Raw genomic sequence first — 19,779 nt, forward strand, 5'->3', positions numbered from 1 at the left:
AATATACGAAAGAAATATGTGAAGGTATAGCTTCTTAATGTCCCACTTTTGTGCATTATATGTGATTCTGTATGTTTATACATCTCGATCATGATACGGTGCTCCTTGTTACATTGAACCATCAAATAATCCAATGAGGATTTTAGACCCCACTCATTTCCATATACCAGATTCAAAACATACTTGTAATTATTTAATTTATCTACAACAAATAAAAAATATTTATTATTTTTGGAAAAACAGATGAACAAAACCTATCAAAGTTTAGTAAAATCATGAATTAAGGAAAAAACGGAACTTCATGATTTTCCCAAGTGAATCTGATAATACCTTTCGAACAAGATCCTTTATCCTATATACTTAAAATATAAAATATTTATTGAACAAGGATGATGTGAAACCCTAACATCATAAAAATCAACATCCAAACGAGATGGAGGTAAAGCAAAACTACTTTGGTGGTTTCGTTTCCCCCCCAAAAAATGAACAAATCTTCCTTCCCATGATGCTAAGAACAATAAATACTCCAAACAAAGCAAAACATCAGCTTACTTTCCCCAAAAAAAAGAACAAATATTCCTCCCTACGATGCTAAGAACAACAACACAATCCCCAAAAGCAATGCTTTCCACGATGGAAAAAACAAAGAAAGAAATTTTAGGCTGGAATCAAAAGCCTTGGCTTCTTGGCGGTCAGAGGGCTCTGCACCTCCTCCTCCTCCTCACCCACTCCCCACCGCTCCACCCCAAACTCCGGCGACGGCGGCAGGTTCAGATCAAAATCTCTCACAGCGACACCCGAGCTCGAACAACCCTCCCAGTAGTGGCACCGCTTGTGCCCACCCAGCGCCTGCCCCGTCGCGAAACTCCTAAAGCAAACAGAGCACCGGTGAGCCCTGCCACCCTCCGAGGCGCCGCCAGACCCACCCGATGACACCGGCCCGTTGCCGGTGAACGAGGAGAAGAGACGCACGTCTTCGAGCCCGGTAGGCCGCCGGTGGCTGGACTTGTGCCCACCGAGCGCCTGGTACGAAGGGAACGCCTTGCTGCAGACAGAGCACTTGTAAGAAGGCTTCGGCGGCGGAGGAAGAGGCAACGGTTGCTGCTGGCGGTCGTTGCCTCGCGCAAACATGAGGAGACAAAGAGCGAGATATTCTTCCTCGGTCCGGAGAGCAGAGGAGCGGCGGCGCTTGGAGCGGTCCCCCATCGCCCATGGCAAGGCCTCTGTGGTGGAATCCAGAAGAGCTTGGAGGGCCATGGGTTTTAAGCTATGGAAGGCGCTTGTTTTTTAGAGCGCGGTGCGAGACTTGGGCGTTATATAGAAGGATTCCAGGAGAGAAAAGGGTCAGTGGAGCAACGTGGGATGAAGACTAGAAGCAGTAGGAGGCTTCTGGAGCAAGGCGAGGGGCGGCGAAAGTTCGCATATACTTAAAAGATAAGAGGGTGTCATGTGTGACGTTAGCGGTCAAAATGTGGGGGCTAAGCACTACAACGTGGAAAAATGTTCAAAGTTGGCTCAGCTCTTCGTACGTTGTTCCAAATCTTCACCAAAAAAACAAACAAAAAAAAACACCATAGAATACTGTATGGCATTTGATGCCATTACTAGAAAATAATTAGACATCAAACAAGATGCATTATATATAACTTATAAGATCTTCTTATTTGACTGTCATTCATCTTCTGGCACAAATTATGCAACGTCCAAAATTTATGGTCAAACAAGATTAGAGGAGGGCAAGGCCTTACTTAATTTTATTAAATTAAACATATTTTAAGTTTATTGAATGAAAAGGTGTGTTTGAGAAAAACCTACGAATCCACATTTGTAATAGATTTTGTCGGGGCACTAATAGGTTGCTGGTCATTGCTTACCACATCTCCTCTGCTCGCTAGTCGCACTAGAAAAGATTTTAGATTGGATTAGAGAAACAGATAAAAGTTTAAATAGTCTAAAGAGTTGACACTAAAGAGAATTACATATACATATAGGCATAATTTTTTTGTTGATCCATAATCTGAGATCTAGCACGGTTTAAAATAAAGGAAAAAAATATTCAACCCCAGCTATCTTTAGTGGGCCTAAACATGAAGGAAGAGGTGCGGGGAAGATATACTGAATATGAAAATAAAGAATGTCTCATGTCTAGTTAGAGTTTTCGAAGAAGAGATGAAAGAACAATTTTTTCATGGTAATAAAAATGTTACATTTTATGAAAAAAATTCATATAGAATATGAAAAAGTCACTGGCTGAGAATTGGGATAGAATGAGATAAGATTTTTAGAAAGAATGAGATGAGGTCTTTAGATAGAATGAGATAAGATCTTTTTCTTTATTAGAAATATAATAGGTATTTTACATATTTTTTTAAAAAAATAAATACTCAAAATATAAATTATTCTAAAATATGCTAATTTCTTTTATTAACCAAATATGGTTAGTGATAGAAAAATTTTTCTGTAAGTCAAATGGGCGCCAAAGTAGATGAGTTGATCGACTTGGAGATTTCTTTTCGGAACTGTGACGTTGTGGATCACACCACATTGTATTTTTTACATTGTTTTATTCTCTTTGTTTCTTCATAAGAACCTTCTCGTTCTTATTCGGCTCGTGGTCTTCTTAGGTTGAAGCCGCCTTTTAATAGTGCTTCATGTGAAATAAACGGTCCGGACTCTTTTTTGGAAAAAGAATCACACGTGCGACTGCTATCTGATTATATATGTAAAGATACGACTCGTAAGTGGATGGCTACGGCTTATTTGTTGTTAAGGTGAGAGTGATCGAAGTAGTAGCAGGGGGAGGACCACCCCATCTGTATAGCAGTCCCCACTGGGCCTCCCTTTTACGAAAGAATGTTCCATACAGGTCGCAGGTTCTGCGTGCCTTGCCCGACCCGTGGGCTCACTCCACTGAGCTCATCGCCTTCACATGTGGGTACGTCACCCCAGCGCCATCTTGGTACAAGTGGAAGAAAAGCATAACCGCCAACAAACCATCCGGACGTAGGGCATCCAGTCCCCTAATTTAATCGACGCCCGCGCGTTTCGAACCTGAGCAACTCGAGAATTATCGTCTCCTTACTACCAGGCTACTATTTTGGTGGCTAAGTATTGCTTTTTCACTAGGTTGGATGGCATCTATCTTGCTCTACGATTTGTATTTGCTCTACGATTTGTATCTACTTCTATATGTTTAGTGGAAGCTTCCATCTTTGTTGCTGCCAAAGATAGTCAAGTCCAACATTGCATGTAGTGATGGTCCACGGCCAAGGGTCCGATACCATTGAACGTGGGCTGGACCACCATTATCTTGAGTAACAAATATGGAGTAGGGTGACGGTGACGCCGGCGACGAGAAGGGAGACATAGGAAGTTCTGATTCAGGCGACGAGGGAGACTGTAAGAGCACCCAGTTTGAGTCTTGATAAGAAGGGTATGGCTCCTTTGCATGGTGATTCAGATCCTGATCAGAAGGTACTCTTCTCAAAACTGGTGGAGAGGTAGAAGAAAAAAAAAAAAAGAGAAAAAAAATAATTTTATTTTTCTATACTATTACATCGGTATATCTCAGAAATTATATATATAGTCGTATATAGACTCTATATATTAAAAAAAATATAGACTGATATAGAATCACGCTAACAAAAAAAAATATTATGAGTGATACAAGTTGTTACGTGATTCCTAAAATCACTTCAGTAAGATTATGCAAACAAAAAAAAAAAAAAGATCACACAATTGAAAAAAAATATTATGGGTCGATACAGTGCAGTGTGATCCTGAATTATGCTAACACCGTTAAACTTGGGCCGGACCACCACTTAATAAATATGCAGTAGGGAGACAATGATGTTGGAGACAAGGGAGACGTAAGAAGTTCTGATTCATGCGACGAGGGAGGTTATGAGAGCTCCTAGTTCGAGTCTCGACAAGAAAGGTATGGCTCCTTAATTTGCATAGTGATTCAGTTCCTTATCAGAAGGTATTCTTCTCAAAACGGATGGAGAGGTAGAAGAAGAAAAAAACAAGAGAAAAAAAAATAATTTTATTTTTTTATTCTATTATATTTATTATATCTCAGGAGTACTTATATATATTCATGTACGAACTCCATATATATATATATATATATATATATATATATATATATATAATATATATATATATATATATATATATATATAGTATATATATATATATAATAGCCTGATATAGAATTACGCTAATAAAGAAAAATATTGTGAGTGATGCAAGTTACTATGTGATTTTTAAAATTATTCTAATAAGATCATGCAAACAAAAAAAAAATTACATTATTTAAAAAAATATTATGGGCCAATACAGTTGCAGCGTGATCTTCTAAATTATGCGAACACGTTAAACTTGGGCCGGACCATCACTTAACAAATATGCAGTAGGGAGACGGTGACGTCGGAGACTAGAAGGGAGACGTAAGAAGTTCTAATTCATGCGACGAGGGAGGCTGTGAGAGCTGCCAGTTCGAGTCTTGACAAGAAGGACGTAAGGCTCCTTTGCATAGTGATTCAGTTCCTTAGACAGAGAATGAGCAGGGATCAGAAGGTATTCTTCTCAAAACTGGTGGGGAGGCAGATCAGCCCAAGGAGAAAGGGGGAGCGTCACACCTTATATGGGCGTCGGTTGCTTAATTTGAGGCGCCTGGCACGGCCAGCGACAAAGTCTGGTTGCGGATGAGGAGGTGGAAAAGCTTCGAGCAAACTTTAATAGGGTTGTGAAGTTCTCCAAGGAAGAACTGAAGGAAGCTAGAGAGGAATGGCGTTATGCACTCATTGGAAGAACTGTGGGAAGATGAGTGGGTCCTAGATTTTTCGGTAAGCTCTCTTCAAGGGCGTTGGAAACTTATTAGGTTTTTCCTTTGGGTGGAGATCACTTCGTCTTCAAATTTCATTCTGAAGAAGATATGATCAAAAAACCCTATCAGCAGGGCAGCTATTTGGATGAGGATGGATGCATGCATGAGTTGCCTGTTGAGTTATGGAAGAGAGAGAGAGAGAGAGAGAATTCTTGAGATAGCTTCAATGGCCGGAAAATCATTATGGCTGGACGAATGAACGGAAAGCAAAAGATTAGGAAACTATGCTTTCTGATGGATTTGAATGAGCCTCTGGTCCCTGGGGTAGACCTTCAGACTGAGGATGATGAAGCTCCAGTTTGGCTACCCTTCACGTATGAAGGAAACTCGTGTGCTGCTTCGCCAGTGGGCGGTTGGGTTATAGTGCCATGGATTGTCCTCATAGAACGGTAGCTGGGAAGGTGGCAGTGGTGGAACAGCGGAGTCCTCAAGGAGGAGTCTCTACTAGCAATGTAGAAAATCAAAAGAGGAGGAGAAACAAGGAATTGCATGTATGGTCCTCGGTTGGCTTCTCAGACTCGAGGAGGCCAGGAAGGTTTCAGCGGAGGAAGAAACCCGGAGGAAATGAGAGACCACTACAAGAAACTTGGACATTAGCGACGTTTTTTTTGGCTATTAGCGACGCTTTTAAGCGTCGGTAGAAACCATCCCGAAGCTTTACAAAGCGTCGGTAAAGCGTCGCCTATGCTACAGTGGAAAAAACATTTTCCGACGCTTTCAAAAGCGTCGCTAATTACAATTTAGCGACGCTTTTAAGCGTCGCTCCTTCCCGACGCTTTAAAGCGTCGCTCTTTACCGACGCTTTAAAGCGTCGCTAATTACCATTTGCCAAGAAAATTACCATTGGCGGTTTGCATCTTCTCCTTCATTCCCATGGTGCTGATGGAACATAAAGAGAAATATAAACAATCTCCCCAATCGGTACCTTCATTCCATCCATGCAGAGTGGTTGGGTTTGGCTATATAAACAGTTCTTTTTTTTCAAATTCGCCGATGTGGGACTAAAATGAGGTGGTTTTTGGCTTCCGATGACGCTTTTAACGACGTTTAAAAGCGTCGTTATTTAACAACGCAAAAAGCGTCGTCAATTACATATTAACTTTGACGACGCTTTTAAGCGTTGTCATTAGCCGACGCTTTTAAAAAGCGTCGGCAAATGTTGACGGGGGAAAAATTTTTGCCGACGCTTGGAATAAGCATTGGCAAATAAGAGTCGGAAATTTACTTTTTTGGCGTAGTGGGCTAACGAGACTCGTGGATTACGAGTTAACTAGGGCGAGTCTGGAATACCCGGCAAATGGTCCAAACTTGGAACCCTAGTGTTCTTCACCCCGAAAACTTCCATCTCCGAGTTTTCTCAAGATTAATTTCGATGAATGCGTGCTAGATGGTAACAAGAGGAGAGGTGTTGATTTTGTCCTTAGAGGCCCGAACTCCATGGTGATTGTAACTAGTGGCTGTCAGATTCAACATCTCGGTCCTAAGGGTTGAGCTTAAGGGCGGCATGTGCTCGTCTAGATTATGCTCGGCATGTATTGTAGGCTGGTGCGATGCTGCTTGAGGGAGATTTGGCTATGGTCATTGAAAGGGTTCAGCAGATTGTGGCGGTGTGGCGAGTGCCACCTCTTGATCCGAGACATCCAAGCTATAGTACTGTATTTTGACTTTTTTGGATGTATCGTAATCATCAAGTTTAGTTAAAAAAAAAAAAACAGCCCAAAGAGGGGGCACCAACACGTGGTGCCGAGGAGATGGTTGTGGGGATTCTGTTATTGGCAGAATTAGGCCCTGTTTGGGAGAGCTGTTAGTAGTAGAGCTTTTGGAAGTAGAGCTGTTGGAAGTAGAGCTGTCTGAAGTAGAGCGTTTATAAAAAGTTGTTTGCTGTTTGGGGTAACTACATTTTTTAAAGTGCTGTGGCACTTTAATATTTGTTTGGTAAACAAACTGAGAAATACTTTTGTGTGACAAAATGACCCATAAAGGGACATTACCAGTATTATATTAACAAAGCATAATAAAATATAATATATATTAATACATAAATATATGATATAGTATAATATTAATGTAATACAATATAATATTATTATAATATAGTACTATAACATTATATTTTATAGAATAATAATTTAATATAATATTAAATTATTTAACATAACATATCAATGTATTATGATATAATGTAATATAATATTATATTTATAGTATAAAACAATAATAAATATATAAAATATTATAATTATTAACGTAAATTAATTTTTCATCTTTCTAACAAAATTTCTAGCTAGGTGATAAAATTGGTTAAATAATTACTAATATTTATTTTTATTTATTTATTTATTTAGATCATATTATTTGCCACTTACTCATTATTTTTATTTTTATTTATTTATTTTATTTACTTATTTTACTTATTTATTTATTTATTATTTTATTTTCTTAAAATATAGGAGGGTCGCTGGCCATGGGTGGTGGCTGGCATGGTGGCTGCCACCGTGGGTAGCCACGAGCTCCCAAAACAAAAAAAAAAAAAAGTGAAAAAAAAAGAAAAAAAAAGAAGAGGAAGAAAGAACAGAGGCGGTGTTGAGAGGAAGAAGAAGATAGAGAGGGAGAGGGAGAGGATGGATGAGAGAGGAGAGGGCGGGATGAGGGTTTTGGGAAAAGAAGTGTGATTTAAAATGGGGGTATTTGGTCCAAAAAACAGCTTTCCGACAAAGCTGAAATAGCATTTTTGCGAAAGCTCCAAATAGAGCTTATCCCCAAAAGCTGTTTCAGCTTCCCGCAAAACTGAAATAGCTTTCCGTAAATTTAACCAAACATCATTTTTTATCTAAAAGTATTTTTGGAGGGCCAGAATAGTGCTTTTGGCCCTCCAAAAGCTCCCCCAAATAGGGCCTTAGTTACACAAGATCGGGAAGGGTGGTGATCAAGCAGGGGAAAATGATTGTTGAAGTGGGCTAACAAAGCAGTCCATTTGGGCCTCTTCTCATGTCCAAAAGGGAGAGCCCATTAAGAATCGGTCCAAATTCGAAGGGTTCAGACCAAAATAAAAAATTGAGCTGGTCTACATCATCTTCAAATTGGAACCTGTAAGATCCAGCATACGAAGCAGAACAGAATATCTACCATTTGGCTGCATCTTCATGACTTAACCATTTTATCTATGGCCCTTTAAAGGGACCCCAACTAAGGGTGGAAGTGAATCGGATAACATTCGTTCGGATCTGTTTTTGTATCTGAATTTATTCAAAAATATGATAAAAATTTCAGCATCGACTAATATCCGTATCCATATCATATCCGTCAATATATATATATATATATATATATATATATATATATATATATATATATATATATATATATATATATATATATATATATATATATATATCGATAGATAGATAACTATTCGATTCGTATTCGAATATCTGACTCCATTTGTAATCTTATTTAATTTTATATGTTACTTATGAACTTTTAAGAAAAATGAATAACCACATTAATATGCTGATTACTTGATTTATCATCTAAATTAATAATATCTCTTGATTTTGTAAGTCATAAAGTTTAATTAATCTAATTTATATTGTGTATTTATATCCTATAGTTTCGATATTTGGTTTGCATCCGTATCCATTTAAAATAGATATAAATATGATTTTTGCATCCGGCTGATTCATTGAGGATCTTGGATCCTTGTTGGGTGTCTGGAAGTACCAATGGTCTGGAAAGCGTGTTTCGTCGGATGAATTGAAAAGAGTTCTGGATTTTGAACTTTTCTATTATTGTTGCTTGGGGACTTCAATTGCATCATATCATCAGATAAGAAAAGAGGTGGTGCCCCTTTTCATGAAACTTGGGGAGAAACAGAGAATTCAAGGAATTTCTTTGAGAGCTTTCATTGATCTGGGATTTATAGGCACTAGATTTATGTGGTATAATAATAAGATGGGGTTGGCAGAATTTGGGAAGGACTGGACAGACAGAGCAGTGGCCATATGATGATGGCTGACTCATGTATCTTTAGATTTTGGTTCAGCATCTTACAAGATCAGGATCTGACCATTGCCCATTATGATTTTCAATGGAGTCAGTGGCAAAGAGTGTTATCTTCATGCAGATGATTGAATGGCGGCGGGTTGAGAGAGTCTCACCATTCCATTTCAGGATGATAGGATACTGCCAGTTACATGAACAAATAAAACAGGTAAACTCTATAATTGCAATCCTTGGATTTCTGACTCCAAATTTAGGTAGCTCCACTCTCATGCAACCCTCGAGTAAAAAGCTTTGTAGATATCTAAACACCATCCTAGTGAATGGTGCGCCAAAAATGGGGACACATATATAGGGATAGATTGTGGGCAAGCTGAGGTAATTATGAGCTGATTATTTTGCTGAATAAATTTAAATAAGATGAAAATATAATATTGGAAATATAAAATATAATTTATCTTTTTCATGATTCCTCCTAACCCAACCCGAGTTTTTCGGCTATAAGTTAAAACTCGCTCACTCTCAAGCATCCAATGCACCTTGAAGTCTGCTCATGTCACGCCTTCGACTCAAGATCGCGAGCCGGGAGATTGCAGCAACTATCGTATACTCATAAAAAACTCTCTCCACAAGCATACAAGGCATTCAATGTGATATTATACCCAGCAGTAGAATAAATTTAAATAATTAATATTCAAAAATTAATTTAAATAATAAAATTAAAAGTCTTACAAACTAATGATGTTCCAAAATATTGCATCAACTCTAAAATAAAATCTAGTCTAAATAAAAATGTCAAAATTTTATCTCTAATCGCTCTTCCATGATAAATTTTCGAGTCAAGCTAATTCTTCTGATCTGTAAAAATAGTAAGAAATTGTACAATGAGCTAGATAGCCTAGTAAGTAATGAACACCGTAACTAAATAATTCATGTAATAATATAGATTATAAATATAAATTATAATGAATCGGTATAAAGATATAATCAATTTCATTTCAAGTAGTAAAACCAATATCTTTCAAATATTCATATACATAAACATAATTTCGATTCATAACAAATTACATTCAACTCAACAACCTTTTTACTATGGCCCCACTTATACCCTATGGCTAGATAAGAAACAAAGTTGTACTTATACCTTGTAGAGTAGGCTAGAATACGCACTTATACCCTATGGAGTAGATCAGAATACCGCACTTATATCCTGTGGTGGGGCTAAAAATAGAATCTATGAGCTCAATAATAATCAAAGTACTAATGCATAATGCCCAATTGATAGAATTCGGAACATAGTCAGGTTGAGAATTTAAATCTAATATATATTAAAGTTTTTTTTACAAAATAACATATATATCATAATTCAATCAAAATATGCATATACGATGTAAGTCAGTAAACAATATAATAATAGTCTGAAAAATATTACTCCGAATTACATACCTATTTTTCATTCAAAACACAATCTCATAAAATTCATAAACATATATAAATCGATTAATAATTTTTAATGTAAAAATAATATTATATAAATAAAAAATCTAGAAAGGATAGATCATTATTTAATTTGTGAGTGAAACCAATCTACATATTCAAATAATTTCAAAAATTGCTCTCAGAACTTAAGATTCTGACAGGCCCTCAACTGAAATTTCCGGTGAGCACCGTGAGCCAAGCCCGTTGAAAGTCAGGAGGAGAAGAAGAAAGAACCAAATGAGTCTATCTTCTATCTAAGTTAATAGGCTCTATTTTTTTTTTTTTCTCTGTCATACTTCAAGTAGAGTAAAGCTCTATCTTTTTTTTTCTTGTTCTATTTCAAGTTGAACAAGGCTCTATCTTTCTTCGATCTCCTACTCCAACTCTTACATCTGAGTCGGTCAGGTGGACTTGGTACAATCCTTATTAGTTGGGTTGGATATTATAGCTCAATTGCAAGTACATGTAGTCTCGCAACCTAGAGAAGAATAGAAACCCACCCAATCTCTCAAATTTAATACTTCTCAGGTTTATGGATTTTTCTCAAATTTAACAGTTCTTAGATTCATGACAACTTGATTTCTTTTAATTAAAAAAATGTAATCCATCGGTCCTCATTTACAGCAAGGTGTCCATAGAAAAGCAATCCGAAATTTACAAAACATACAAAATAGAAAATAGAATAGTAGCGCCAAAGGATATCATTGAGGTGAGAACCACTCTCGTGTCCTGTGGAAGCCGAACTGAGGTGGGACATGTCTCGGCTTTTCTTTTGGAAATAAGAATTGCTTCGGTGTCTGTGAAAAGGATCTTTTTAAGCGGTGGAGTTCAGACTCTCGAGCCAGAGTTTCCCTTCGTCTTAAATTACAGAGGAAGAGCCCCTTTTTTTAGCCATTGTCTTCCAAAAAAACCTCAGTCATTCCCAAGAAGGCATACAGCTTGTCGGACACCCTGGAGAGCAAACCTCGCCACGTAGATTATCCTGTATTTTTGTCCCAAAAAATAAATTTAAAAAAATATTTTTTTAACATACTGTGTTAAAGCTTGCTCATTCAGCTTTCTTCTTTTCTTTTTGGATTCAATTAATAATTCACCACAAAACTTGATATTAAAGAACAGGATTCTAAAAACCTGGTAAAAGGATTTGCATATCTCACCGCACCACTGGAGTCATACGCATTGAGGACACCACCCAAGCCATGAACAGAGCAAACAACTCATACATGGTGGAAGCCAATGACAAAAGTGTTTTAAAGAAATAATATATGCCAACCTTGACATATCAACTACTCTCTGGCACTTCCACTATTTACACCATTCCTTCATAACTCTTTTTTTTAAAAAAAAAACAACTCAATTATGCTATGTTTTTTTTTAATGGGAAGCTTTGCAGAAGCCATACATGGTAATAACTCAATTTGATATACCTATGTAGGTTTGTCATATAATCAACTTTTATTCACAGCATAGTCAGCATATCTACTCTTGGCCGAATTACCTTCTCATAGCTTTCAGTAAGCGGATGGGTCAGATTCCACCAATTCAGCATTTAGGGAGAAAATATCGACCGGCGCATTTGTGCAGTCAACAATGCTTCCATCAGATCTGGATGCCCCTCGGCAGTGATCAAGATAGATCACTATGACAGTAATGTCATCATGGATGTGGCGCCTTGATCCCTTCTCTATTTTTCTAATGTCATCATACCGCATTTCCCTTTTTTTTGCAGCTCGTCAAGGGCCGCTCTCCTAATCGCTTTGCTATACCCTGCAAAATATCCAAAGATTTAAGTTGATAAAGAAATGGAATAATTAAAAAAGATGTTTCGAGAACAAATTGAATAGGGATGGGGAAGAAACTAACTGATCTGGGGTTCTTGAAGACTATATCAACAGCAGCTTCATCACTCAACTGCTCCCAGAGGCCATCTGATGCAAATATCAAAATAAGTCTTGCGGTCCCAGCTTAAGCATCCTAATTGAAGGCTCCGCGGTATGACAGGTCGTTTCAGAGGAATAGGACAAAGAATTGCTGGAATAATGGATCCCTACAGAACTCAGGCTTCTTCAGGTAGACATCGCCAATAGATCTTGATACTAACCAGAAAAATGTTAGCTTTTGATCAAATCATTCTGACAGCAATTTGTCTACTCGGTTTTAAGTCAGTGCAAGCAATTGCCCACAAAATTAAACTGTCACAAATCCTAACATATTGTGCAGTTATTGTTTATGTTGGTAAAGCCTTTCGCAACCATATGCAATGGATACAAAATATTCATAAACTCCTCTGAACAGATTATTATTTCAATGAGAAGGCAGACCAATATGTGTCAAATACGCACAGCAACAAATTAAGCCCATTCAGTTTCTAGCTTGTACTTCAAGCTTTTGAAAGCATGTGGTATGTTAAAGAAATCGGCCACATTAAGGATGGATATACTAGAAAGACTACTGAACAATTAAAATTCCAGACAATTTTATGCTTACAAGAGATTTTTGTTCTCTTACCCAACTGAGTTACTTATTTAACAGATGCTTGCTGAACAACTTCATGCATGAGAACCAGGTGACAGATGGATTAATTAAATGTCTGTAAACTCAGTACCTTTAAGTTTTATTTAGACAAAGTGCCCAACTATTTTATTATGCACTTATTGAAAAACTCAAATAACAACATCTCAAATAATCCTAAAAACACAAAAGTATGTGGGGAAGATGTAATTTTAACCGAGGTTTGCCGTCTCGGTACCGGACCCTGTATCGATGTCACACTAGCACATTGTCGGTACGGTATGGTACAAAATTTTTTTTGGCGTACAGAGTATTGGTATACTACCCATACCGAGTACCAAACCGAACTGGTATGGTACAGTACGCTCCATACCGCCGATTTGGACCGGTACGGCATACCATGATATGTTGAAAGAAGACCATTAAGTTATAACCTGCACATGTGTTCATGCGAATGCAAAATAGATATTTGAATCTTTAAAGATGTGTGGTATTTTATGTCATGTGGTACAGGTTCACTCGTCTTTAAATCATAGCATGTCTCAAGGACAAACAGCAGGTACACCTTTCAGCAAGTCACATGCACATGATACTTTGCTCCACAAGGTGCATGCATAAAGATGTTCCTGATAGTAAATATGAATGGAATATATGAAGCAGTTTGAACCATAAAATGGCCATGGCAAAGTACAAGCATCCATTGATGACATTTGGTCGAAAACTGAAATAGATAATTTATGAAAATAGATACCATAAGATGTGCATTGCTTGCTACAACTTGTACAATATTCTTTATAAACTACACAAATATATAATCTTGAAAGCATATTACATATGCTTTTGGGAAAGAATTCCAGTTTCAACAATGATAAATCTGAACAGAACAGTGCATCATATGGAAGTCAAAGTGCTAAAGCAAGATCGTTATCCAACAGAGAGAATATTGCTTTAGCTATGGCTAAAGTTAGAGAATCTTGATGCAGATATTGCTTTTAAAATGGCATAAAGTTGAGGCATATTGATAGGAATCTGGCACTGGATTCTCAGAAGAGAAAAGAGAGATTGCCAAGCTGCGCTTAGACAAATGCCCTCCTTGTCATATAGATCAGCATAGACATAACTACATCAGTCTGACCTAGCCTCACAAATAGACATGACTTTGGAACCATACAAAAACTGGAAAAGGAAGACAATGACCAGATAACTACTTAATGTCAGAAATGAAAGAAAATTGTCCATGGACATAGTTATAAAAACCAAACCAAACTGGCCGTTCAGACCAGAAAACTGGTGAACCAGACCCTTGGACAGTCCGGTTTTCACACAAGACTAGAATTGCATTTGGACCGGCCGAGAACTGCTGACCTGGCAGGTTTCGAGAAAAACCCAGCGAACTAGGCGGGGCAAAAGTGAGGGAAACGGCTTATTTTCCACCTTAATCAGAAATTGTGGTTGAGTAGGGATTCAAACCTTGATCAAGGATTTGGTAAGAAACCTTTCAAACAGCAAGACAATAATTAAGTTCTTATAATTTGTTAAGAGATAGAATTTATATCTATATTTTTCAAAAGGTATTATTTGCTCAATATTTTAATAATTAGTTCTTTCATAAAAAGAAAAAAAATCTATTCCTTTTTTCTCTTCATGCAAAATTAAAGAAAAAGCATATACTTCATTTTATGTATCTGGATCTTTTAGACTTTACTATTTAGAAATTAAAAAAAATCAATAATGTTTACATATTTTCCTACATTATGTATAACTTTACTTATATCATTTTAAATTAGATGAATCATGAATTTTTTCTATTTATGTCACAATTAGAGAGTAATGTAGATTTAGGTCACATGTTTTAAATGGTAGTATTTAAAGCAAAAAAGTTACAATAATTATACATAATTTATTATATTATGTCTATTTAAAATATTTTTTAAAAAATAACTATTTTTTAATTATTTATTAATTATAACCGGTTCAGTCAATTGACTTGGTGTTGGACCAACGACCTAGTCACCTGGCCCCTTGGCTGGGTCGGTCTTCAGTCCAGCCTTAATAACTATTGTAAAGGAAATTAGCTTTTGGATTAGAAACGCAAAAAAGACAAAACTCTTTCCTTCCAGGCATATTACATACCTCTATCAGGTAAAAGCATAGTTTACAATCAAACACACATGGTACATTAGTAGTATGGTTATTCAAAACAGAACCAAATCTTTATCAAATACTTCACATCAAAATGCAAAATCATTTGTTGCATGTTACTTTTGCTTGAAAAATTGATCTACGACCGGCAGCCTTACCATATGCCTATGATACGTACATTTTTCAAAGCCTCTAGTCCTTCTGCAACACAATTTAAGCAGGTTATGAGGATCCTTGATGTCAGTAATTAGTTGCAAGTCACCTTTTAGTTAAGGCACTTCAAAATGGCTGTCTGTATAGTACGGTCCATATGCCAATGGAATGAGAAAGCCCAATAGTAAAGACTTGCTTTCTCTCCATTTAAAGGTGTATGCTTTCGCACCACAATATTAGTAAATTCTCTAAAATTCATCAGGAGTCAAGGATACAGGTCTGTGCAGAGTTACATATAAATGAACTGCCTCCAAATCATCTCCTTTATAATAAAGGCCCTGAATACTTTGTTCAATGATAGATGTTTAAGTAACTGATCTGCATTAATAGCTGGGTATGCTCCACTCAGTGATTAAGGTTGACATGATAATATACTATATTAAAACGTATACATATATGACTGTTGTGGGACGGAGGGAAGCTATTGTCTGCAAATATCATTTTAGTTCATGCTGCATACCAGTGATCTAGATCATCAAATGAAATGTTTCTTATGGTTTTGTTTACAAAAAATTGTTTTTCTGGTTAAAAAGCATTTGACAATAGATTCGGATCTATAACTAAGATTAATTCTCCCCAAAAAATGGTGGGGAATATCTTGGTTCATCTACCAGGGAAACCAATCGCACAGCTAATATCTTACTCTGGAAAGAACATGGGGTGTGACATTATAACAGTCGTATGACTGAGTACTTAATGAACCACTGATGAGCCAGGTTGATACTGGTTGAGTTCAGCTTAAAACAGCCAATTTAGTATCAAGCCAAGCTTGAGCGGGATTTTCTTGCTCGGGTCAGCTTTACAATAGACCTAGATAGAATCCTCTGCAATGGATTGAAATACCAGTGAACTTATAAAAGAGAAAACGATCTCTACAGGTAGAAGAACAGATGGTCTAAAGCTCATATCAAGCATGAAATTAGAGAACAAAACAGAGAGGTAAAGGAAGAACGAGATTTTTGGAAAAAAATAGAATAAATCTGCCAAGAGAATTTAAGAATCATTAACCCATCCAACCAATGGCTTTTTTGTCATCACCATTGAAGCTAATCACTTCAATGGATTATATTCTACAAGAGAAAGTCAATTAGTACTGAACACTTTGAGGAATAATTTTGATGGAATTTTCCAACAATATTTAAGTATTGACATAGAATAAAGGTCCCAATGGGGAAGAGATCTTAAAAAAGATAAAAACTAAAAAAACTGAATAATATTTTTTCAAGTGCAAAAAAAGTACCAGGTAGATTCAATGGATTATTTCTTCAAGAGAAAGTCAATTTGTACTGAACACTATGAGGAATAATTTGATGGAATTTTCCAAACAATATTTAAGTATTGACATAGAATAAAGGTAATGGGGAGATCTTAAAAAAGATAAGAAACTAAAAGCTGATAATATTTTTTGAAGTGCAAAAAAGGTACCAGGTAGACAAATACAACAGAGAGAAAAAGGAAACATTGAATCATGAAAAAAAACCATCCCTTCAAACACCCTAACACTCCCATTCTATAACAAAATCTTTATTGCATCACTATCATTATTAAAATTTATCTTTACTATCTACGCACACTATGGTAATAGCAGGTCCACTATGTCTTTGTGGCAACCATCTGGTCATCGATTGTGGAAATATATCATTGTCTCAAGGCATTGACTGGAGGATATCAAGTGACACCACCATGGAGATATCCAAGGTATTGATGAGCAGATTCAAATCATATGTTAGAATAAACATTAAATGACACACCAAGGCAAGAGATGATACACCATAATCCAAAGAGACAAATTTGACTCGGTGAATCTCCAGAAATACTCTAAATTCAAACACTACAAACAAATTAAATGGTCTCCTTCCAAGCATATTACATACTGGATCAGGATAATGCTAAAGATCGGTCCAGTTTAATCTCCAATAGAGTATCTTTGATACGTTAGAAATCAGGTAGCTAATTGTACCATACAAAGGACATGAAGCAAAACTGATTGAGGTTATGTTCTCATCCTCCACTCATGAAGCAATATTGGTCAAATTTCATCACTCTCTTTACAAGACATTCTTCACTGAGGACTCTTCCCAAGATAACTTTCCAAAGAAATGCTAGAACTTCTTGGCAGCTCGGTCTTATTCTAAATTTTCTTCTTCCACCCACACAAACCCCATCATCTATGGAGAATGAATAACAATAGTTTGCAAAAAAGAGTGTACTTTAACTTCCCATCTACAGAACTTAATATCAAATTTATGGCCATCAAGCCTAACACTAGTTAAAATTGGGGGAAAAAGAAAAAAAACCAAATTATTTGGATCTCCACAAAATTGAAAATTTCCAAACAGCTCCACCTATTCTCTGATATCAGTAGGTCAAGAAAATGACATTTCGATAACTCACTATCCTTGAAAGACTATGAACTTAGTCTTGAAATGGCTTCGCTCCTTAGCCATGCAACTAGATACTATGTTTTATAACTCTTCTTATACTGCAACCTAACCGACAAGCAAATTTATATATCCCTCTATAGAACACCCTTCCAGACAGCAATAGTTAGTAAGCTCTCTCCACCTAGTTTTGTTTTGAACTACAATATCCGCCTATACTAACCATCCCCATACTGCCTCCACTCGCTAACCTCCAGATCCACATTGTGTTCTATCCAACTTCAGACGCAATTTCTACTTGGAGATTTGACAACTAGAATCTATTCATACCCACTGTTTTTTGATTCTTTGGGTAAAGAAAGGTCTTCTTGAGCGCATATCGATTCTAGTAACACCTATAACAAACTGTGAGAAAAATGAACATGCAGCTTATTAATTTAGACAATATTCTAGATCACAAATCCTTGCAATAAATAGCTTTCATTTCATCTAAAATACTAAAATCAAAAATTTCCTAATTTGAAGTGCATGGAATCAGTGTAACTTCAACCACTTGTATAATCTTGCACGCAACCATCTTCTGAAACTTTATATCCATAACGACAAAAAGAAACCAAACCAAGCAGGTAATAACTAGAGTTCTAGTAGTGTTATTAGGAGAACATTTAATCCAAAAGATTCCCTGTACCTGAATGATCCCTTTAATCCGCCACACACCTCGGTTATAGACCACGATGTGGGAGTCATCCGGGTGGAGGTCCGCGAGCTCCTTCCTGACCTCCTCCTCGGCGACGTTGTGGTCCCTCGACAGCCGCTCAGCCACCACGGCCCTCCCGTTGGGTCCCCGCCGGCCGAGCACCGCCCGCGAGTCCCCCAGGTTCGCCACGTAGAGCACGTCGTCGGCGATCGCTCCAACGAGGCAGCACGACCCCACCGACAAGATCTGCGGCCGCGACGGCCACGACCGCTTCACCAGGTGCAAGAACTCCTCCTCCGTCGCGTCGAACGCCTTCCTTATCACCTCCGCCGAGATCCCCCTTGCTCCGACGCGAACTCTACCAAAAACCGACCGAATTAAAGCGACAGATCGAGTAAATAAGAGACTCCTACGAGGGGAGCGGGGAAGGGGAATACTGTGGAGGTGGGGGAGAGGTGGCTGTTGACGAAGCGGGAGGCCTCGGGGCCGCCGTGCCCGTCGAAGACGCCAACGAGGGTGGCGGAGGCGGAGGTGTGGACCTGGCCCTGGTCCTCCAGGGAGGAGTTGGCCTGGACGACGGCGATCGAGAAGTCTCCGGAGGCGTGGGGCTTCAGATCCATGTGCCAAAGGAGCCCATCTCCGCCTCCGGCGGCGCCGGGCCACCGGAAGCACCGCTCCAGCGGCCGGCAGCACGCTCGCAGCATCGCGTCCTCCCAGGCTTTTTGCCCTCCTTCGTCGCCGGATTCTTCGCCGTCCGGGCCGATAAGACTCTGTAGAGGGAGCGAAGTAGCGGAGAGCGTAGAGAACGCGTTAAGAAGGAGAAGAACCGAAGGGAAAAGAGGATATAAAGTATAAACGAGAACGAAAGGGTGAGGAAAATAAATTGAGAGCGAAGAATACGCGTTTTCCTTTTCCCCGTGTTATTCTCGGTAACTGTTACTGTTGTGATTTCTGGAAGCTCACTAATGAAGGGAAAAGGAACGTGTTTGTTCTCTTGTACGTGTTATATCTTTCCTCTTATTATCTATTCCTAATTTATTCCTTGAGGTCGTTATTTTGTTTGGACATATATGAGAATAAATTAGAAGAAGCAGAAAAGGTCATTTTATAAGTCATTGCTGCTGAGGCAAGCATGCCAGTTCAAATAGGGGCGCAGGAATAAGAGAAATAAAGTATGTTAGGCCAAGTTTGGATAGAATAGCTAGGATAAATTGAGGTCCATCTACCAACTTATATTTTATTTTTTATTGAGAAAATTTTATGCACAATAGATATAAATGTATAAAAATAGGTATAGTTATATATGAAAATAAACCAATTATTTGCGAGGATTAAATGTAAAATATTAATTGTACACTAAAGTAGATAAGTGTACATAAGATTCGTTCTGGAATAAATCTCATAGAGAACAAGAAGCAGAAATGGAGAGCGAAGAAAGAAAGAAAGAAGTATTCTTTTTTTCTCAC

The 19,779-nt window shown here is 37.7% G+C and overlaps 2 protein-coding genes across 2 annotated transcripts; both read right to left on the reverse strand.

The window, feature by feature from the left end:
- Positions 1–243: 243 nt before the first annotated feature.
- LOC103719797 (zinc finger protein ZAT6-like) lies at positions 244–1,374 on the reverse strand. The gene has a single exon (XM_008809197.4). The coding sequence runs from the start codon at positions 1,255–1,257 to the stop codon at positions 658–660; it is 600 nt and encodes a 199-aa protein (XP_008807419.3). The 5' UTR covers positions 1,258–1,374; the 3' UTR covers positions 244–657.
- A 10,195-nt stretch (positions 1,375–11,569) lies between these two features.
- LOC103719796 (probable protein phosphatase 2C 78) lies at positions 11,570–19,182 on the reverse strand. Its single transcript, XM_039134034.1, is given in 11 exon segments — positions 11,570–12,103; positions 12,105–12,136; positions 12,233–12,312; positions 12,315–12,362; positions 12,365–12,394; positions 12,397–12,465; position 17,765; positions 18,305–18,648; positions 18,651–18,671; positions 18,751–18,765; positions 18,768–19,182. Coding segments are annotated over 11 exon segments (1,113 nt in total). The 5' UTR covers positions 19,018–19,182; the 3' UTR covers positions 11,570–11,880.
- Between the last annotated feature and the right edge of the window lie 597 nt (positions 19,183–19,779).

The sequence above is a fragment of the Phoenix dactylifera genome, chromosome 15 (genome assembly GCF_009389715.1).
Source record: "Phoenix dactylifera cultivar Barhee BC4 chromosome 15, palm_55x_up_171113_PBpolish2nd_filt_p, whole genome shotgun sequence".
NCBI classification, from domain to species: Eukaryota; Viridiplantae; Streptophyta; class Magnoliopsida; order Arecales; family Arecaceae; genus Phoenix; species Phoenix dactylifera.